We start from the raw sequence: 21,982 nt of genomic DNA, 5'->3' as shown, positions 1-21,982 counted from the left end.
AATCAAGAAACAAGCAGTGGTAAAAGCATCACTCCAAAACCGGAACGGCACGGAGGCATGAGCAAGAAGTGTAAGGCCAGCTTCAACTATGTGACGATGCTTGCGCTCAACGGTACCATTCTGCTGATGTGTATGTGGGCAAGAAACACGATGAGATATCCCAAGCTTATTAAAGAATGAATTGAGGTTGCGGTATTCACCCACCCAATCAGACTGAACATGAATGATCTTATGTTGTAGGAGTCTCTCAACATGCAATTGAAATTGTAAAAACACATTAAACACATCAGCTTTGCTTTTGAGAAGATAAAGCCACGTAAAGCGACTGTAGGCATCAATGAAACTGACATAATATTTATGACCACTGAAAGATGTTTGGGCAGGGCCCCATACGTCCGAAAACACAAGTTCTAATGGAGTAGTAACAACTCGAGATGAAGACACAAACGGTAACTGATGACTTTTCCCTTGTTGACAAGCATCACAAACTGACAAATCTTTGGAACTAGACGACGTAGGAAGTTCATGTCGATGCAAAACATGACTAACTATGGGAGACGCAGGATGCCCAAGCCGAGCATGCCAATGAGACGTCGACGTGCGAACGGCGGTGAAGGCCTCCGGAAGAGATGGCGCCTCCAACGCATACATGCCCTGATGGATGCGACCTCTAAGCAGAACCTCCCGTGTGGCTCGATCCTTAACGAAGAGATGAAACGGATGAAATTCACAAAACACATCATTATCATAAGTAAACTTACGAACAGATAGTAATGGACGAGTGACATGTGGAACATGAAGGACATTACGAAGGCGAAGACGACGAGAGGAACTAGACAAGAGGGATGCCTGACCAACATGAGTAATGGGCATACCTGAACCATCAGCAGTGCGGACCTTATCACGGCCACGGTAGGGCTCCTGCGCCTGAAGATGACCAGCCTCATTGGTCATGTGCTCTGTGGCACCCGTGTCGAAGTACCAGGCGGGGTCGATTGGATACGACGGGGTGTACCCACCACTGCCGGGATGGGTACCGCTGAGATGGCTGGCGAAACTCTGTTCGGCGATGGCGGCTTGCTTCTCGTTGCCGCGCCCGTCGTTGCCAATGCCAAGAAAGTCCCGTTTGAAGCGACGGTGGCACTTTGAGGCATAATGCCCATGGATGCCACAGAGCTGGCAATCAACATTGGCCGGCCACGGCGATTCGTGGAGATAGGAGGGCCACGGGACTGCGGCGATGGAGGAGGCTGGCGACCACCACCTCCCGTGTTCGGGCCAGCAGGAGGGCGAGGTTGGCGATGGCCACCATTGGCAGCACCACGATACGCAGCATGTGCCTGAGGATCGTTCAGCTGCATCGCGGCATGCCGAGCGTCAATGCGTTGCTCGGCGGAGAGGAGACGCGCATACAGGTCCCGTGAGGACAGAGGCGACTCATGGCCCCGCACTGCTTCAACCAGATTATCGTAATCTTGGTTGAGACCCCGAAGAACGAAGTCTGTGAACTCTATATCCCGAAGCGGCTCCCCGATCGCGGACAGGGTGTCGGCGATCGTCTTGATTTTGTTGAAGTAGACGTGCGCCGAGGAGTCGAGCTTTTTGCACTCAAGGAGCTGTTGACGAAGGGCCGACGCGCGAGCCGAGGAGTGAGCCGAGAAGCTATCCGCCATTGTCGCCCAGACATCGAGGGATGTTGCAGCGAACACCACGAGTCCAGCAACGCCTTCCGTCAGGGAGGACTGAAGCGCGGACAGGATGGCCTGGTCCTGTGCAACCCAGGCGCGGTACGCCGGATTCTCGGCGGAGACACGGGCGCCGGCGGCCGTGACCGCAGGGATGAGGCGGGGCGGGCACAGAAGGCTCCCGTCGACGTAGCCTTCGAGATGACGACTGCGAAGGAGCGGTAGGATCTGCGCCCACCAGTACAGGTAGTTATCTTGCGTGAGGCGCACCGTGATCAGGTGCGTAAGCTGGTAAGGACCATGACCCAGGCCATCGGCAACCGGGGATCCAGCAGGAGCGACGAAGTCAGCCGCGGTGTCGTGGACGGGCCGCGTCACGGTCTCAGGGAGACCGAGGGACGACGAGGCGGAGGGAGCCGAGGGGGCCGGGGGTGGCGCCGCGCCAAACGACGCGATCGACGCCGATGCAGATGACGGCAGCGACGGGAAGAAGCCTGGAGCGAACTGCGAGGATCCAAGGTACAGAGGGCGCGAGGTAGTAGATGCGGCCATGTGGCTGGTGGTGCTGGCGGCGAGGATCGCGGCAAGCTGCGGCGGGATGAAGGGCGACGCCACAGGCGCGGTGGCAGACAGGGCAGCGGAGGAGGAGCTCATGGCGATCTTGGTGGCGGCGCGGCAACGAAGAAGGGCGGCGGCGGCAACCAAGGACAGGGAGCGGCGGCTAGGGTTTTGCGTGACCTAGTCTGATACCATGTTGAAATTATGATTTGGTGGAAACTGGCTCAATGCATCTGGTGGGTGGCCTATCACTTTATATAAGGTACCAAGAGGTACAATACAGGTACAAATACAGTTGTCGTACAATATACAGTCTAACACTTCCGATCTACGCTACTCCTCAACGGCGGCGGTTGCTGTTCTGGTGCGCTGGTCCTATGGGGCCTTAGCACGACGACCTCCCGACTGTCTACTACAACAAGTTTTGCCCGGCTCCGGCGAGGGAGGGATGATAACGGCGGCGCGCCTTCGGCTCGCTTCAGTGCTTGTAGTCGTCGCTAGGTGGTCTACGGATCTGGATGTAATTTTTATTATTTCTGGTTTTCGTTGTACTGCCATGATTGAAGTTGAATAGATTGAAAGTATACTCGTAAAAAATATATTTTTATATACATGTTTAACACTTTCAAATGCATGATTAGCATATTTCAAAAAAAATGTAAAGTGTCTTTTCGTACACATAGTTACAATTTTTCGAAATATAAACAATAGGAAAAAAGCCATGCAAAAACCAAAATAAAAGCGTGAAGAAAAAACGAAAAAACATAGGTGATGTCACCGCTCCAAACCCTGGCTCCCAAGTCCCAACCTCCCCGATCCCCTACCACTTCCCTCGCCTCCGGCCCCGGTCTCTTCTCCGCCCCCTCGCCGCGTCTACGCCCCCATATGGAGCCGATCAAACCCACAGCAACCCTGACCGGCAAGATCGGCGACCAGCACGAACCCGCCGACGGCGACGCGGCGAGCGGAACCATCGGCGGCCTTCCTTTCCACCTCACGGAGGAGATCCTCTGCCGCATCAGCCTGCTAGAGTCGGTGCGCTCCGCCACCGTCTGCAAGTCGTGGGCGGCGACCATCTCCGAGCGGCTCGCGAGACCCACCCCGCACCTGTTGGCGCTCGAGGTCCCGCTCGGGCCCACACGCAGTACCTGCTCGAGCAGCCAGCGCCGCCGCGGCGCCATCTTCTCCTTGCCGATCGACCAAGAGGAGTCGCCGGTGCCGGTGATGCCCGCCCGCTTGCCCGCCGCGTTCAGCCACGCGACGGGTATAGAGTTGTCCGGCGCCTTGCCCTCCGGCGACTTCTCCTTCGTGGAGGAAAACCGCGTCGTCCTCGTCAACCCCGTTACCGGCACGCTCCAGAGCATCGAGATGTATGGCCCCCGGCGAAGGTTTGAGGTGGAACCCCAGCTGAGGGCTGCTGCTGGCGCCAACGCGTTGTTCGTTACCGAGTGTCTTGGGAGTATCTCTCTGCTGTGGTGCGAGGAGGAGCGGTGGTTCGAGGAGAAGCTCCTCCGGCCCGAAGTGTTCATGGGTTACGGCGGCTTTGTGGCCTACGCCGATGGCATCTTCTACGCCATGGATTACAACGGCTTCACCTACATTGTCGACCGGCGTGGGCCGCTGCCATGGGGGCTCAAGAAGCTCGGTGCGCCGAGCATTCTCAAGCAGTACTCCCCGATCCCCTACGCCCACCTGCTCGTGTCAGAAGGGGAGGTCATCTTCGTCGGTCTGGTGCTCGCACCACAAGAACCCGGATGCCCCAAATCCATCGGTGGCTTCGAGGTGTACACGCTGGATCTCAAGGTGACACGGTGGGTGAAAGTGGAGAGGCTCGCCAATGACCGGGCGCTGTTCGTTAGCGAGCAATCATCGTTCGCGGTGCACGCATCCGAGACGCCAGGGTGCAGGGGCAACTGCATCTACTTTGTGCGCGAGCTCGACGAACACTCGGACAGCCACAGCACTTGGGGTGTGTATTCCATGGAGGAGCAGAAGGTGCTGTTTCAACGCCCCGTCGGTGGTTCGCCGGGAAAGTACAAAGCTGCACGGTGGTTCTTCCCTAGGGCCGGTGCATCACGGGCGCGTGCAAACTCTGGAAAGAAGAGAAAATTCCAAATGCTCTAGGTATATGCAAGCTGGTTTAATCAGATTATATGAGAATGTAAGCAGACGCAGTTTGAATTTGAAGACTTGTGCTGCTTAGCAAAGGTTTATCAGCAGAATCATGCCCCCGGCACCTTCAGTCCTTTGTCTGATATATGGTCACCTACAACAATATGTTACACACTTACAACCAAGAAGTTAAAATTTTGTCATGAGCAGAGATGGAACTCGAATTTTTGTTCCAACAGAACCATTTTAGCCCAGCAGACAGAGATATTACACACCCGCACACAATGCGCACAGCAGAGATCCTAGTCCTAACCAAAAACCACTCTCATTAGGTATGTGTGCAATCGCGCAAACCAAACACATTCTACATTGGTCACTTCTTGTTCCGATAAAACAGCAATGTAAGAGACAAACCACATAAGAGTGTAAAAGAAAAGAGAAACTTCACAGGATGTATCATACAGCGTCGGGTAACCTTTCCGCCGCGGGTTTCAAGCAGTGATCGCAGAAACCGCGGGTTGCTGCTGCTTCTCTTGGTTCCTCTTCATGTCCTTCGACTTCGCCTTGGGAGGGCCGGCCGCCTTTGGTTTCTGCTCTGTTTTCGCTACCGGTTTCTGCTCTGTTCTCGCTACCGGTTTCTTCTTGTCAGGAGATGGGGATGACTTCTTCTTGGGAACTTTCCGGTCACTGGTGTTGTTGCTTAGACTGATTGCGCCTTGTAGCTTCAGAGCTGACTGGTTTGTGCTGGTGTTGTCCTTCTTTGATTGTCCCTTCTTTGGGTTTTCAGGCGTGACCATGGATCGGGGCTCCCATGGTCGTGCAGCGATCCAGCGGTCCATCCAGCTCCAGCCCCAGCCGCCGTTCCCGACCCCATAGTTGAAGTTCCCTTGGCTTGTGGCAGACTTTGCCCTCCACTGCAAACGGACAGAACATATGGTTTATATCAGTGAAATACATATAGAGAAGTTGTTACAATCTTTAGGCATGAACTGTTGCAAAATAATGAGATGTGATGTGAGTTTAAGTAGCTAGTATGAACCTGATGGTTAAACGCATAGGCCATGGCTCGCTCACGCTTCACTGCTGCTTCTTCCCTTAGATGTATCCTGGCAACTATTTCATCCATGGTGTTGGAGCCTCCATTCCATGCAACCTGATAAAAACATACCGATGAGCATAATTAAGTGCAAATGAACTCTCATTGCTGTCTTTGGTAAGGTTAGCCAGTGAGCATCTTTCTGATGACAAAACAAAGTCAGTGCAAGGAAGAGAACTTACCTGCAAATTTTGGAGCTTCGCGTCAAGCTTGACTTGGTTCTCTTGCTTCTTCTTCCTGTTGCGCCCTTCAGTGACCATGAAAGCGCGCCGGTTTCTTAGCTCAGCCTGCAACTTGTTCCAAGACTGTATGTAGCTCAATGTGGCACTGGTCTGCTTGGTAACCGGATTGCTCTGGCCAACAATGCGCAGTCTTTTAACTCCCCTCAGGCAACGGAGCGTCCTCCTTGCCTGCATCAAAGCGACGATTATCCAGCGAAAAACGCGATCCGTTAGCTATTCACCCAATCAACGGGTCAAAACTGAAGCTGCTGCAGGAAATTATCAATCTTACCTTGTGGCGCCGAAACGCGTTCTGGATCCGGGTAGCCGCCCAGTCCTCCAGCGCTGCATTGTCTTCAGGGTCGCTGCTGGAAGAAGGAGCGTTGCTGGGCTTTTGCTGCGGCAGGTTGGCTCCATTGCGTTGCGCAGCAACCTTCTATGTAAAAGGAAGCATGTCAGGATGAATGCAATTTAATCTTTTGTAAATGTTTATGGCTTAATTCATCGGAGGATGTTCAGATGTCCAGGTAAAAACCAATAACAGGACTGTAGCTGGTATGACAAATAGAACAGCAACAAAAGTTTCATTGTCAATGTTGACCACAATGGAATGTAGTCAGTGGCGTTTACCAGAACAGCAAATTTGTGGCAGAGTTCATTCTAATTTAGACCACCTATTTTGCACCACAAGGAAGGAGTCAAGGGATGTTAGGCCAGTCGGCATATCGAATCGACGCGGCAGAAAAAGGAAGTTATAGAGGACCAATTCAACAGTCAAGTCTTTTTTTAAATGGACCCATTTCAGCAGTCAGGTTACTTTCACAGACCAGTCCAATTACCATGTCCAAACGTGAGATTTGTTAAACACCATAACAAGTCTCTGAATTCAGTAGCTTACCAACTCACACAAAAGGTCAAACACAGATGACACAACTCAGCTACCAAAGAGAAACATTTCGATGTTTATCACAGAATCCAACACCCAAGCTGACGATTTCAGGCGTCCTGAAGCCAGCGGGCAAGGTCAGATGCAGATATCAGTAGCTGACCAAAACTACGCAAGACACGCAGGCAGGCAAGCAGGAGTTCCCATCCCAAAATCCAAGCCAGCACCCACCTCGACAGACAAACTGTGCTACAAGTCAGCATCGATGACACCTTTCCCATTATTGCCATCGGCAAACAAACCAAACCTTTCTTACTTTCCTCCATTATGATGGCCACAGCGACAAGTCACCAAGTTGCAGCGGCAAGAGGTGTTTGTCTGTCCTGGCCCTTGCTACTGAATAATGACGGAATGAAATCGATGGCATCTTTTTCTTTCATCTGAGGTTGCTTAGAAGGCATGCAAGGGGGTGATGAGTCAGGTGTGCAGGGCTTGGGAGTTTGTGGTAAAGGGGGATTTAAAGATTGGTGGTAATATTCCTTCTTCTCTTCTCCAAAGTGTGGTAAAGAAAAATAAAAGCAGGATGATGTGGGTGGAGGCAGGGGGTACCTTTGCGTGCTTTGACTTGCCCCGTTTCGACTTCTTCTTGCTGATGATGGTCTTGAACCAGTCCCCGGACCCCATGGCTGCTTCTTCGTCGACCAGGAGTTCAGCTCAGGAGACCAAGTTTGCGTGTTCTTCAGATTCCTCCTTTGAAAATTCCCTTGCCTGGATCACATGAAAGGGAAAGGAGAGTAAATTATGCAGGATTTATTTTGGGGTGAGACAAAAAAGTCACAGCACCTCCAAGATGGTGCAACATGCGTAGCTTGAATGGGCATTCACTTATTCTATTGTAGGAAGACAAACATGGCTTGGATGGAAACTGCTACTAGAGCTGATGAACAAGTTCAGTGTCTTATTCTGAATCTCAGGGTTTCTGAATTACTACTAGAAGCATGCATCAGCAGCAACAGAAACATGGGAAACAGAGAAATTGAACCCTTTTATTCCCTAAAATCTCAAGTAAACCGTACACTCTTACAAATTGAACGAGAATGGCGGGTCAACTGGAATAATAAAACAATTGACAGGGGCAGCAAATCAGAACAGAACCCGAGAAGAACCCACCCACCCACCCACGGAAATCTCTCGGGGTCCGGCAAGAAAGGTTGGGGCTTTCTTCCTCCTCTCACCTGACCAAGTTCTTGAGAACCAAATCGCATCAAATCGGACGCATGACTCTCGCCCAGCCCGCCGCTTCCCCCATTTGCACGCACGCACGCACGCAGGGCGTGTAGGACGGGGCAGAGACGAGGCCACCAAACAAACAGGGAGGAGGAGCGCCCGAGAAGCAGGGGAAAGAAGAGAGGAGCGGAGACGAGAGCAGGGCCCCGAGAAGTAGTAGGGGTGGTACCTGCTGCAGGTCGGTGGTGGCCGTCGCGGACCAGCGGCAGCAGTCGACCCCCGAATCCGATCAGGCGTTGCTTTCGGGGACGGACGGCGGGCGCGGTGGAGGCCACGGAGCGGAGGCGGCCGTGGGAAGCAACGGACGGATCCCGTCCTCCTCCTCGTCCTGCACCCTGTGCGGTCGCGTGGGGGACGGGGGAGAGGGAAGGTGGAAAGGTGCAGGGTTCTGCTCTCCTTCTCTGCCCTTGCCTTGGAGTTGGAGTTGGAGTTGGAGTTGGCGTTGGGTGTAAGTTGAGATTGAGATCAAGGGAGGGAGGCTGGCTGCCAGTGTGCTCCACCACCACCTCCCCTTTGATGGCTCTGCTGACTTGCTTCTCTTTTTCTAGGAGTAGTTTATTGCAGTGTGAAATGCTTTTATTGCGGTGGAGTTTATCGCCCTACTACCACTAGTACTAGTTTTAAATATTTATTTTGTCCTGATCTAGTGATCTTGCTGTCAGTGAGAGTGGGGGACAAGGGGTAACTTTCGTTCTGACTTTGAAGGCCAGCCAAGGATCTTCTGTGGCTATATATTTGTTGTCCGGCGGCTTGTACTACTAGGTTAAAAATGAAATTCTTGATGTAAACACTCCCTCTCTACGGGTTTGTAGGGCATGTGCGTGTTTTCTGTGCACGTGCAAACACACACACACACACACACCCCTCGAAACTTCGACTGAGGGAGAAGATCTCCCCCCGCCGCCCTAAATTGCAAAAATCGGGACGAAAATTGTGTGGTCATATTTAATCGATCTTCACTGTTATATTCGTGTGGTAAATGATGGTTTTTTAACTTTATATTTAATCAATCTTCACTGTTATATTTATATGGTAAAAATTAGTGGTGGTCAAAGTTGCATTCGGAGATTAATAAATAAAGAAACAAATTGACGGATCCAAGGTGGATAATCCGGCTCGGAGCAGGTTGTTTGTTTGGAAGTATCTCTCCCACACACATACAAGACTGCCCTTTTTCATAGGTTACCAAGCTATGTGATTCTTTTTTCTCTTTAGTAGTTGTAGAATCCTATGCTAGTGTTTTGGCAGGAGGAAGTCTGGAGTAGGGTGGATAAGATGAGGAGAGCTGAGCACGTTGGATCCCAACGGTTGGTACGTTGGCGTTGCTCTCCCTCTCTCCTACCGTGCGCGTGGTGGCGTGGCTTGGCTGGCTCCAAAAGCGACCGGGGAGCCGATCCGGAAGGGACGGACCGTCTGGCCTGGTCTCACCGCGCGTGCCACTCACTCACCCCGCCCCGCCCGGATGCGATGCGTGGTTGGTCGCACGTTTGCCATGCCACCCTCCTCCCCTCCGCCTCCAGTACACACATATTCTACTCCATCTGTCTCAAGCCTGTATAAAACTCATGATCTAGCCATGCCTATTTTGTACGCAAAATATGTCTACTCTTCACCGGTGGCCGTTGATGTTCTGGTGTGTTGGTCCAATGAAGCCTTAGCACAACGACCTCTCGACTGTTTACTACCACAAGTTTTGTCCGGCTCCGGGCGATGACAGCGACGCGCCTTCGGCTCGCTTCAGTGCGTGTAGCCGTCGCTAGGTTTAGATGGTCTACGAATTTGAATGCAATTTTTATTATTTCTGGTGTTCGTTGTGCTGACATGATTGAAGATGAATAGATCAAAAGTTTTCTTGCAAAAAAATAATAAATCAAATAATGATATATGATTTTGCTTGGTTTTTTTCCTTCTCCTTTTTGCAGTTTTGCAAACCCGGCATTGTTTTAGTGATTTCGGAGAAACGACACGATAACCGCAAGAGTTTATACAAAAGCGTTTTGTGGGGACGCGAATAGTAACGTCGTGACAAAGAAATGTGAAAAGGGTTGTGCAATTTAGGAAGGTATTTTTTTACAGGCCTCCGCGGATGTCTTTTCTAGGTGAAATTCTACATGGTGTTTGAACATTTATGGATGTTCATCGACAAAAAAAATGATATTTTAAAATTTGGGTCAACTATTATTTTTTTGAATTTCACTGTTCATGCGGTGATTTGAGCTTGGAACCAAAAATCCAACTAAACTTTTACATACACAAAACCAACACTTTTACATAAGCAGAATTAAACTAGAGTGTAACTAGCTTGGAGGCAATAAGTACAATTAACAGACTCTTGAAGAGTGCTTGAGGGAGGCGTGACAATTGCCCGCAATCGATGCAAGTAATGCCAATATACTTGTCGGATTGTACGCATTGGTTACTAGATGAAATTGGTGTCGAAGCGCCGTTTCCTCCTTTTCATTGTAGGTCGATCTTTGTGGCCTCACTTGTCTCCTTTTCAGAATATTTGTCCATGCAGACTTTTCCGGTTTTCTACCTGCTACTCGCCTACTCCCTCCGTAAAAAAATATAAAAGCATTTTAATTACTAAAGTACTGATCTAAATGATCTTATATTTATTTACAGAGGGAGTACTTACAACGATTGTGACAATTTATTTTGCAAAAAGGGTTCATATCTGTTATAAAGGATCGTGCGAACTGAGTGTAACTCAAATGGTTTGAGCGGCGTGCCTACAATGACTTCGTCAATTATAAGATGTTGTGCCCGCTCAATATTTCGGATGTGCTCATAGGTATGCGTGTGTACGTTCATGGGGTGTGTGTATGTCATCAATTGTGATTGTATCGTGTTAGAAAAAGGTTCGTCGGAAATAAAATACATCGAGGTCCATGAATCATGAATGACCACTATTGCCGCCCCGAACGAGCCGCCGAATCACCACTGTCTCCCCTCCCATATCGAAGCTGGTCTGACCTTGTCGATGACAGTCGAAAAGTCTCTGTACACGTCCCCCTAAGGCCAACGCCCCGGAGCCACATTCGTCGCCTTTGAATCAATATTTGAAGAACCTGAAACCAAATCTCATCATGGCGTACACACGGCAAGAAACACTAACCTCGCCGCCACGAGGAGCCAACAGAAATCTACGCCAGAGCTCCATCCAATCCATCCTGACGGACAACTCATGGAGGATCGGAGCCTGGAAGACTTACTCGAAGATGAAGCGTCGCCATCTACCCGAGCACTGCCCCTGCAAGACTAAAACCCTAACTTATCTACAAGCTGAAGCGAGGCAGCAGAATCCCCCCCCCCCCTACCGGCCGCCAGAACGGCTAGCAGAGGGGAGGCAAATCCACGGGCTCGCAGACGGAGGTTAAGAGGGGTAAGGCTTTGCGAGAGAACATTGTAACAATGTTTTATTCAACTACAAAAAGTTTGCCATATTTTACCCCTTATTTGCGACAATGTGGAGGTTTTTTACTCAATATCACTTTCTTCCTTAAAACAAAAACTGGATTAACTTAGACGGCTTGGATGAATACTCGTTAAGGATGTGTATACACTAATTCATGTCGGATTTAATCAAATTCACTAACAAATGTGTCAATTTTGGCAAAGCTGCACCACACTATTCCCGCAGCGAATACGGGCTTGAGTTCCATGCCTAGTCAGCTGCCTGGTAATTGTCGCGCATGGTTCCACTTTGTTGGTTTGGAGAATTTCTTTGGTAAAACTGATAGAAGCCATCACAAGGTCATACCAAGTGATAGTGTGCAATTTTTTTGTAATTGGGTAAACATTGTCACAAGGTTAACACTATGGGAAGTGAAATTTACTCAAAAATATTTGCTCAAGAAATTGAACCAAGTGGCAACCAACTAACAAGTGGAGTAGCGTTATTTTACGCAAAAAAACCTAACAAGTACAGTATTATATTCTAAAAAAAACTACTTAACAACTCTACGATACGTACACTTTCTGTATGTTCTGTTGAGTGAGTAAATTAAACTCAAATGCAACCCAAGTTACAACCAACGACCAAATAAATATACAAGCCAATTTGGGCCTAGAATGATAATTTGGCTGCATGATTTGCTGCTGGTGGCTGCTTGCCATCGTGGAGACAGGCCGTCGAGATCGCCGCGTGTACAATGATTGTTATGGGTGATGATTGCTACGTTTAGATTCATATGTCATACATGCATGTGTGTAGTGCAATGCAAGGTAATGTGAGATTGTCCGATGGATGTGTACGCGCGTACTCACCTGAATGCAACGCATCGAATGATCAAGGTACCCATTAGGATCAGTCGGGAAGACTGATGGGTCCAATCAAGATGGTTTTTTAGAGCACCTAAACAACATTAATCTGATGTGTTTTTTTCTTCCAGAAACGTCAAGTTAGTAGACGCACAATAATACTATTTCCTCCGAATTTGTCAATTAATTTGATCTAGTTGCGCACTGATTGAATTCAACTGTACATGCGTTGCACTTTTCGGCTGTGTTTTTTCGAACCGATCCACGGCTGTCTGATCATTTGCCAGCTTGAAAGCCATGTCACCTTCTTTCGTGGCGTCTGCAATGCAACAACTGGGGCTCGCACAGTACCGAAACCGCGGGTCATATTATAGAACTGTTCGATGATGATGACCTGGATTATGATCCGACAGACGGCTAATCACCGTCGAGATCTTTGCACGTCGGCGTGCGCCGTCGGTTGATGGGCTTGGAACTAACTGATAATTGCATGAGCATCCATTGCTTAATTAACATCTAACTATGATAATTAGTATGTATACACACGCTTATTTGAATTATTTTTTTGAGTTGCAGACAATAATTTGATTGTTTCGTCTTAATAAACGACGCTGCAACCAATCATTTTCTTAAGATGCTAGGGGATCAGTGGATGCACAGCATCCACCGGATATTTTTTTTCGGATTAGCTAGCTGTTGCTACCTCAAATCATGGCGACAAGTCGACCGTTGCATACATGAACTGGAAAGATATATATGCAGATACTACTTGCAACAGAATATTCATCATAAGGAAACGGAGCGAGCGCGACGACAGGCCAGCATGACGACGCGCGCAGCAGCTTGACGAAATATATATGGTTTGATTACTCCAACAATGTACCTCCATTTGCGATTGCGAATCATGTGGGCGTGAGCGGCAATATAGAAGGCGAAATTCAAATGATATACTAGTACTTCTGTCAGGGTATGAAATGATATACTAGTACCTGAGAGAGGGAAAGGTTGGATACAGACGATTCATTTGTCGGCCGCACAACCGAATAAAACGCGTTGCTTGCTCCTGATTATCGCCAGATAATAATAATAGAATGGAACCCAATGCTTATGGTCATAAATTGAGAAAATATAAATGTCCCCCGTCCGTCAAACTCGAGTGTGGGATTCCATTGTAATTTTACCGGAAGTTGATTTTGGTGGCCAAGGATTCAGCATGAATGTCGGCTTCCGGATGGAGTCTTCATCGCTCTTTCATTTTTCAGAGATCATCCTCATTACGGATGTATACTCTTTACGATTCTTAGTATTATAACCTTTTATGTCAAAATAAATGTCTACCCCATATTTGGCCTTAGGACTAACTTTTGATGCATTCCATCCAGCAAAACCGTAACTTCACGTGCTTCACCCCGCGGAGGGCTGGAAGGGAGGTTGAGGAAAAATGATATCCCATCACGGCTTGTTCGGTTAATCCGAGTAAATTACAAAAAACCATCACAATTGTGGACCTTAAATCAAAAAGACCACCATGTTTTTTTTTTCAAAAAACATCGTGTTTCTAGGTGACAGTTTGCAGAAAGCTCTAATCGATCAGATCAACACTTGTTGATGCTAAATCTGACTGGTGTCCCGTTGTCAGTGCTGACGTGACACCAAAATCTCACGGTGTTTAGCCTGTACAATAAGCTGAACACGGGACCCACACGTCAGCCTCTGTAGTTCTTCCTTGCCCATAAGCTCTGCCGGGGGAAAAGAAGGTGCATCCGCATCCGACCGGCGCACCACCGGCTCCAGCCATCGGCCTGCTCGTGAGCCACCGCCTCGTCCCTCTCTGCTCCAGCGCGCGCTGCCTCCCGAGCTTGTCGACCACCGCGCAACGCGCAACGCCGCCGGGAAGAAGCCGTCCACCACCGTGCCATGGGCGCCGCCACTGGGAAGCCATCCACCACCAGTGCTAGCGTGTCGCTGACCCTCGCCTACCTCGACTCCGTTCACGGCGCCGCTCTAGTCAGCCTCCTCCACGCCGGCCACCTCAAGCCCGAGCGTGCGCTGACGCTTGTCCACGCGGCCACCGGAGCATCCTCGAGAGGCCGCCATGTCCTTCGTCCTCCCCATCCCGCGCTGAAATGGTTTGCTGAAGTAACTGGAGCAAAGCGACTCCAGGATGACTCCCTCCTTTCTTCATCTCCGACCGGACGCCGTCGTTGATGAAATTTTCTGCTGCCGCTGCTTCCCTGACTCCTCCTACCTCGCCGTCGAGCTCCCAGATCAAGGCCACCTCCTCTCCCCTAGTTTCCCCCTTGCCCGCTTCCTCTATTGGTCGCCCTGCGGCCTTCCGAGCGCCATGGCTGAAAGCACGGGCTCAAGCTCCGCCCCGTGCCCCGACTGCCGTGCACGCCCTGGTGTGGCGCAACCTCTCTGCTCGACCTCCATCGCTCGGCCGCGCCACCTCACACTCGGTCGCCCTGGACGCATTCCTGGACCGCCGGCGACGGCGTTGTGCTCCTGCCACTGGTGAGCTGGGCGGCCGGTGGGATGCCTGCTAGGTGTTTGTGGAAATTACTGAGACAGAGCAGGGGTTGACCGGGTCACCTAACGTCCGTCTCCTCACGCCCTGTTTAGCCTTGTGCCACGTTGATCTGACAATGGGATCCACCTGTCAGATTCAGCGTCAAGCGGCACTAATCGATTGATCAGTGCTTTCGGTAAACTGGCAGCACAATGCCGGTATGTTTTTGCAAAAAAATTGAAACGTGGTGGTTTTTTGATTTAGGGTCCACAATTATGGTGGGTTTTTACAATTTACTCGGTTAATCCTCTCCCCAGGAGGATTGGAGGGGGTCGGCAAGGATTGATTTTGTACTTTGACTTCTAAGAGGTTTAAATCCCCGTCAAACCCCTTCAATCCACTCGGATTCACACGCAACCGAACAAGGCATCAAGGAGTGGATACCACAAGGCAGATGGAATTTGAAGGAGAGAATATAGAGATTTTGAGTTTGCGCCTTAGCTCCACACCCTCCAAATAATTATGCAATGCGCTTCCTGTGCAATATAGAGACCGCGGAGCTGCTCTTAGCAGACTGGGCTAGAATAGAAATCCAGACTGCAAGGTCCGGCCTAGCCCAAAGCATACACCAGCGTAGACTACTGCAAGGGTCTGGCTGTCCTCTCCCGAGCGAGATACAAATGCTAGTGATCTGCTGTTGCACAGTTGCAGTGCAGACAGAAATGCAGCTGCTGATGGGTTGTGAATTGTGATATGTTGCGTCCCGTGCTGAACAGCTGGTGTGCGGCCCCGACTGCACTGACTGAGCCCGTCCACATCCTAGTACAAGCCGCCCCAGTTTCTGGCTCTGACATGGGCGGCGCCAGCCATAAGGATTCCGCCATGGTACCGAGGCCAATTTCACCGCGCGACTCCAAACGGACGTCCGTTTTATCCGGATTTTGTCCATTTGGGTAGGGATTTGGAATCGTGTCTGGACCCATCCTGTTCGCGTATATTTCTTTGCAAGTCCTTAAACTTTTTTTATCATTCATTTTTGGTACATGACAATACATCATCACAATTTGACTAGTAAAGTAAGGCCAAAGAAAACAAGAACCACAAGAATACATTTGAGAAGATACCCAACTTCCATAACTGCTCCCTTGAGTTGGGTTAGGGCCTTCTCGATCACTCATTGTTGATTTGTGGAGGAGGCACGACGTTGCATCCTCCTTTCTTCTTCAAGCCAGAAGTCGACCTTGCTTCCTCACACATAGTATCGTGCCTTGTTACTTCTTCGCACATAGTATCGTGCCTAGCCTCTAATCTAGCAACAATTGCACTTGTCTCATCTAAAGCCTCTAGGCTAACTAAAAGTGCACGAACATGCAATACATTTCGCTCTATCAACATATCGATGTATTCTTCTTCCCAATACCAAAACTTGCATCCGTTCTACACAATAAAACTTAACGTTAGCACCACTAGTCTAATCCAAGAGCACAAACCGAAGCTAAAAGAGCACATACCCCATCGTTTAAGCACTTGATGAACACCCATCCGGGATGCTCCGGCGTTGTAGACACGCGGCGCACGACCACCCTTGGGCAGTGGTCGCACTTGATGAGGGGCAACGTTGCGTCGACGAGCTTTTGGGCAAGCACCGAGCCCGGCCGGCCGCCATTCGCGTATCTGCCGGCGGGCCACCGACGGTGCAGATCCGAGCGGCTAGAGGACGAGCCACTTCCTGCATGTGGCCTTGCGGCCCTGCAAGGGCCTTCCGGCGAGGTTCCCGGCCAGTCCATGGCGCGGTCCGGCCTCCCACAGCCGGGCGAGCTCAAGACCGACCGGATCCGCCCCAAATCCGGCCAGGGGGTGCGCAAACAAGGTGGCCGTGCTTGGGTAGCTCGGCGGCGACGAGAGGAAGGGGCTGGGCAAGCGCGCGTCCGAGTTGCACGGCTGCAATGGCAGCGGGCGGCCGGCGGCGGCGAGGGGAAGAGAGGGAAAGAGTGAAGTGGATGCGGCCGGAGGGAGGGAGGGGGGCGGATAGAAAAAGGCTCGTCCTGTGCCACCAACGGGCGGGCCAGGGGAGGACACGCGCAGACGACCCGCGCGTCCGCGTGGTGTCCGTTTCACCCCAAAAGCGGCACAAACTTGGGCCGCTGATGGGTGGAAAGCGGACACAAAGCGGACAAAAGTCCGTTTGCGCCCACGCGCTGGGCCGTCTCGTTTGTCCCTTTTACCCTAAACGGACGGGGGCGGACAGGATAGGGTCGCGCGGTGGAGTTGGCCTGAGCCTGCACCTCCGGTTTCAGCTGAGCATATGGGAGACTGATACAGTAATAACCACTGACAGCCCAAAAAAGATAGTACCAAAAAATGTCTTACATTTTGAGACCGAAGGAGTAATAAGCACTGACAAAACATGTGACCTAGGGGAGTAATTTAGCCGTCAGACAGTAATTTAGAGCACCCACAGGCCACAACATGAACAGAGAGGCACTTTCTCCATTTACACAATTTCTGCATCGTCAACGGCACAAATCTAGCCATGCAGGCAGGCACAAGGTCTGCCTCACAGGCTTTCTGCTACATTAAACAAGAAACCAAAAGAAACAACAAAAATAGCCAAGCACCAACTGCAAATATGCAGATTTATCCCACCAGTCACTATTCACAATTTCACAACATCCAGAGCCAATCTTCGTTTACCCGCCCCCACCTAAAATCCTATGCCTTTTATGTCACACAAGAGGAAGAAACCTAGGAACAACACCAGCCAGCCGAAACAAATAAATAGGAGGGGGCAAAGCGGCTACCGCCAAGCTATCCCTGGAGGAGAGCCTCCGACCCCCCGGGCGTCGACCAGCGAGAGCGCCATGGCCAGCATCATCTGCTCCTCAAAGCTGTCGGGGACGTTGCCCGAACCGATGCTAGACACGTCCGAAGCAGCCGCCGCCAGACTGGCGGCCCCGGCCTCTACCGTAATGTCGGAGCCGGCGCAGCTGGTGCTGGCCTCGGCCGCCTCCGACCACCCGTCGTTGTTGGAGTAGTCCGCGCCGTCTCTTGCCTGCGGCGTTCTGCCGTTTGATGGTTCCTCGACCCTGGTGGCCGAGGAACTGCTCCCGGCTATGCTCAGGTCCTCCGTGAAGGACCTCTGTGACCTGCTGAGAATGTCGTGTCTTGATGTTTGGCAGGTGGCTGCGCTGGAAGGGTCTCCAAGCATGTGTTGTTGCTCCGCTAGGGCCGCGACCGCGCAGGCGAATCCACCGGATGGAGCTGCTTCTGCTGAAGCGGCCCCAGATGCATCGTAGCATCTTAGAGGAAGTGTTGGTGGCACAGCACCTATGCTCCCTGGATTTCCTAAGGCTTCCTGATCCTGTTCATGGTAATTTTAGTAAGATGATTAGTACTGCCCTTTCCACCATTGACACGACAAGCAGTGTCTACCAATAAGTCTAATGGTTTTTTATTCCTTGGAAGCTCTATACAATTCTACTGATAGAAGCCACCTACCCTGGCTACCTGCAGACATGACAATGATCGGCATGCATAACTTTTAAAGTAGGTTCATGACATATCAAGTGTTGAGCAGCAAATTTAGATTTATGTGAACAAGCAAGTTCTAAGTTAATTAGCAGTGTCTGCGAATCAATCTAATGGTGTTTTATTCCTTGAAAACCCTATACAATTCTACGGATGGAAGCCAACTACCCTGGCTACCCGCAGACATGACAATGATCATCATGCACAAATTTTTGAGGTAACACATGCAGGTTCACATATCAAGTGATGAGCAACAAATTCAGATTTATGTGAATAAGCAAGTTCTAAGTTAATTTGCCTGTAACTCAAAAGGACATTGAACCGACTGATGACCAACGATAGGACATATGATGATTAATGAAAAGCAGCTATTATGTGGATGGAGATGGTAAACAGCAAAACAGGTAGCTAGTATGGGTAAGCCGTATTAATAAGAATTCACACAATCAGCATGCTTACAAACTACCCTTCAAATTTTCATTTTAACTTTTTAAGTGATGTGGCAGGAAAATGTGACCTATCCCTGTATACACCTTTTTGAAACATAACAGATGAGCTCTTTAAGAAAAGGATGAAAAAAAGAAGTTATATAGATTAACAGTATTGGAAAATACGTTTGGCAAGAGGTCTCATTCAGCAATATCTTAACATACTTGCACAGAAAGCCAAATCGCTTCCATAAGCATAACTTCTTCAAGATCCATATCGAAATTATTATCCCTGCATTTTAAGGAATTCATCAATAATAACATTACAACAATACTATATAGATGAATACAGTTAGTACGAGGAAACAGGATGGCAGCAAGTGCGTTTTAACTTTTAACCAGCACATCTTTTCTTATGGTTTCCCAAGACGGGAACACTGCTTAGATGGCTTCGATTCTAACTCCTCAAAATGACAAAGAGCTAATGAAAACTAAAGCAAAACAACTAAAATGCTCAGAAAAGGGATTAACTTATTGCCTAATAGGGCCTAAGGAATGGGTGAAAAACAGTACAATTCTGTTTTCAAGCCATATATATTGATCCTTAAAGAAGGCGCATGTCAGACTCAACAGACCTTTCCTGGAAAGGAAAGTCTACCAAGCAATAGATGCTTCCACGATATTCCCATAAAGAACCCTCAGATAGGGGTGAGTTCAAAACAAACAGTAGTCAAATCTTCTTTTCAGATCAAGATGGATGTCCTATCATTATATTTCCTAGTAATGAAATCAGGCAGAGATTCTCATATTGTTTAAATACAATTAAATCTTCTAGAAAAGTCAAAGGCAGCAATACATATATATGTAGTGCTTAGCTAAGGTACACCAAGAGTTGGGTGTATTAATTGATCATGCAACAACCATTTAGCTTCAAGTAAAGAGCAGCATGATCAAGGTGCCAAGGGCATCTAGAAGATGTTCAACAAACTGCTACAGAAAAGAGCAGACAGAAATCTTAAACTGATAGCTATATTGCATCCATGGTACTGCCAAGACCTTACTTGACAACAAACATGGCAACATATAAGTATCTAGCTGACACATCCTGTTACTTATTAATTGCGAGACAGACCATTACTTTTGTAGCAGGTGGAGAGAATCCACAAAATTCTATCAGAATTTACATATAGTAAGCCGTCACATTTTCTAATGGGGGATAAGTAAGGACACTTTGATTACAGATAAGTACAGGTGGTAAGTTATCGAATTCCCCAATTAGGTGCAACTGAGGATTAATTACTTTGCGCACAAAACTTTCAGCGAGGGTCCAAACCAATGAAGCAACAACAGTTACAGTACTTCAACTGAGTTTTATCTAGAAAGCACAAGTAATCTACAATTGATTGATGCAACCATAGTCACATGACTTGAGCAGGATAGAAGGCAGAAAAAGGTTAGCCAGTACATACCGCATCTGCCTTAAGCGTTCAGCATTCTTCAATAGCAGCTCCGAATGCTGTACTTGACCTGTGGCCGCATCATTGCCTTGGGCACCGCTTGCAGCTATCAACAACATGGACATTGCCAGTCAGCAATTGCTTCGCAACAAACAAAAAACAGAGAGAGAAGCAGATAGCCCTATGGCAATCTACAGACCTGGGGTGGATGTGCCACCGGTATCGCAGGACTCAACTCGTGCGGTTGTTACTTCGTCGGTCGAAGCAGCAACCTGCTTGTTCTTGAGCCGCTCGGCGTCGTCCTGGAGCTCCTGATGCCGCATCCTGATCTGCGCCTCGATCACCCTCTGCTCCTCCTACACACGATTTCCGAGCACCGCCCAATTATAGCAAAACTAGCATAGAAACGAAAGCAGACACCCCTGGACAACAGTTTTAGTAGAGCCACTCACAATCTGCTCGACGCCCTTCTCCTCTTTCGTCTTGACGCCGCGGTACTCCACGGCGTAGTTCAGCATCTTGCAGTACGGACACCTTATATTAGAAGTTAAGGAACGACAACTAAACAATAATTTGCCATCGGGTGTGGTGTGGTGCACATAACTGTGACACCAGAACAAAAAACAGCCCTGGACAGCATGTACTATCGTAGGAAGAACCGATGGTAGGATACTGTGTGGGCCGGCAGGAGGTGGGCGACTTCATCTGGAGGAAGCACTCTGCAGGCACGGAGGCCAGAGCAAGTCAGACACCATGCGAGTTCTCAAGGAAGAAGACATCCGCCTGAAATTAACTCACCGGTGCAAATCCCCTTGGCGCAGCACTTGGAGCGGTTGAGGCTGGGATAGAACTGCAGGCGCAGGAAGGGGGGAGAAGCTCTACTAGTCAGAATTCTGCATCTACGGATCCGTTGGGCAGCAGAAGAAGAAACTCGGTTGCGATTGGGGGAAAGGCGGGGGTTGAAAGGAGGACTGACTGACCAGGAAGCAGATTGGGCACTCGTCGAGGTCGGGCCTGGGGTCGTCGGTGCCCGGGTGGCAGGGCGCGAGCTTGGCCTCGAGGATGAGGCGGCGCAGCTTCTTGAGGTCGATGTCCGGGTGCGGGTACAGCCCCTGCGGCGCCGTGTAGCGCTCGTCCACCGGCGGGCGCCGCCGCCGCCCCCCGACCCGGTTCCCCATCCCCCCTCGCTCCCTCTCCTCGGCAAGGCAAGGCAAGGCAGGCGGGCGGCGACCCGTGGACTTGATAATAAATAGTAAAACCGCAACAGTAGCCGGCCCGCACCTACCCACCCCCTTCAGGCCTTAACCCCCACGGCCACAGGGCCGACGAGGAGGACGACAGGGAAGGAGAGACGGCAGTGGGAGGGAAGATTTGTCGCCTGTCGTGGTACGAGTAGGAACGATCTCCCTGGCTGGGCTGGGGTGGGTGTGTCAGTCAGCCGGAGCGGAAGGCGCACGCATATGCTCCCCAACCTCTCTCTCTGATCCGGGTGGATGGATGGATTGGGTTCCTGGCTACACGTAGCACACGACCTCTCTCTGCCTGTCCCTGGCTTGCGCGTCTCTCTCTCCCCCTGCTGCTGCTTTTATCCCTTCGTGTCTTGTTAAACCTCGCTGCGGGTGGGGCCAGCGCGGCGCGCGACGCGACGATTGGAAGCGTACAGCGGCGAGGTTCCGCTGGCCACCGGCGGCGGGCTGGGAACTTGGGAGGGAGGGAGGGAGAGAACCAACCCCGCAAGCGATTGATTGATTGATTGATTGATAATCAAGTCGGCTCGTGTTTGTGTGCTCCATCGGGGGGTTGTGGTTTGATTAGATTTTGATTTTGACGGGTGGTGTGGGTCGCTCCCTCTGGGTTTAGCAGCTCCGCATGGCTTTACTATATTCGTAGCACTAGCAGTAGCACCGCCTTTTTCCGGTGGAGCGGGTGCGGACGTGTTCGACCGTGCATGT

The 21,982-nt window shown here is 50.1% G+C and overlaps 2 protein-coding genes across 4 annotated transcripts; both read right to left on the bottom strand.

Annotated features, from left to right (window-relative positions):
* Positions 1 to 4,570: 4,570 nt before the first annotated feature.
* LOC119337013 (protein IQ-DOMAIN 1-like) lies at positions 4,571 to 8,338 on the bottom strand. 3 transcript variants are annotated; one of them, XM_037609117.1, is made up of 6 exons: positions 8,015 to 8,338; positions 7,168 to 7,326; positions 5,965 to 6,105; positions 5,634 to 5,861; positions 5,395 to 5,508; positions 4,571 to 5,269 (listed from the first exon to the last, which is right to left on the bottom strand). In XM_037609117.1, the coding sequence occupies exons 2-6, from the start codon at positions 7,240 to 7,242 to the stop codon at positions 4,847 to 4,849; spliced, it is 981 nt and encodes a 326-aa protein (XP_037465014.1). In that variant the 5' UTR covers positions 7,243 to 7,326; positions 8,015 to 8,338; the 3' UTR covers positions 4,571 to 4,846. The 3 variants fall into 3 exon arrangements, with proteins under 3 accessions (XP_037465014.1, XP_037465012.1, XP_037465013.1); XM_037609115.1 differs by having other exon boundaries at positions 5,965 to 6,108; positions 8,015 to 8,337; XM_037609116.1 differs by lacking the exon at positions 8,015 to 8,338 and adding an exon at positions 7,794 to 7,946 and having other exon boundaries at positions 5,965 to 6,108.
* Positions 8,339 to 17,087: 8,749 nt separating this feature from the next.
* LOC119338039 (E3 ubiquitin-protein ligase DA2L-like) lies at positions 17,088 to 21,632 on the bottom strand. The gene is made up of 8 exons (XM_037610329.1): positions 21,011 to 21,632; positions 20,829 to 20,880; positions 20,704 to 20,749; positions 20,483 to 20,564; positions 20,230 to 20,386; positions 20,043 to 20,136; positions 18,799 to 18,865; positions 17,088 to 17,978 (listed from the first exon to the last, which is right to left on the bottom strand). The coding sequence occupies exons 1-8, from the start codon at positions 21,206 to 21,208 to the stop codon at positions 17,415 to 17,417; spliced, it is 1,260 nt and encodes a 419-aa protein (XP_037466226.1). The 5' UTR covers positions 21,209 to 21,632; the 3' UTR covers positions 17,088 to 17,414.
* Between the last annotated feature and the right edge of the window lie 350 nt (positions 21,633 to 21,982).

Source organism: Triticum dicoccoides, chromosome 7B (assembly GCF_002162155.2).
Source record: "Triticum dicoccoides isolate Atlit2015 ecotype Zavitan chromosome 7B, WEW_v2.0, whole genome shotgun sequence".
NCBI lineage: Eukaryota > Viridiplantae > Streptophyta > Magnoliopsida > Poales > Poaceae > Triticum > Triticum dicoccoides.
Note: the sequence above shows the minus strand (reverse complement) of the source record. Positions and strands in the feature narration are given on the sequence as shown.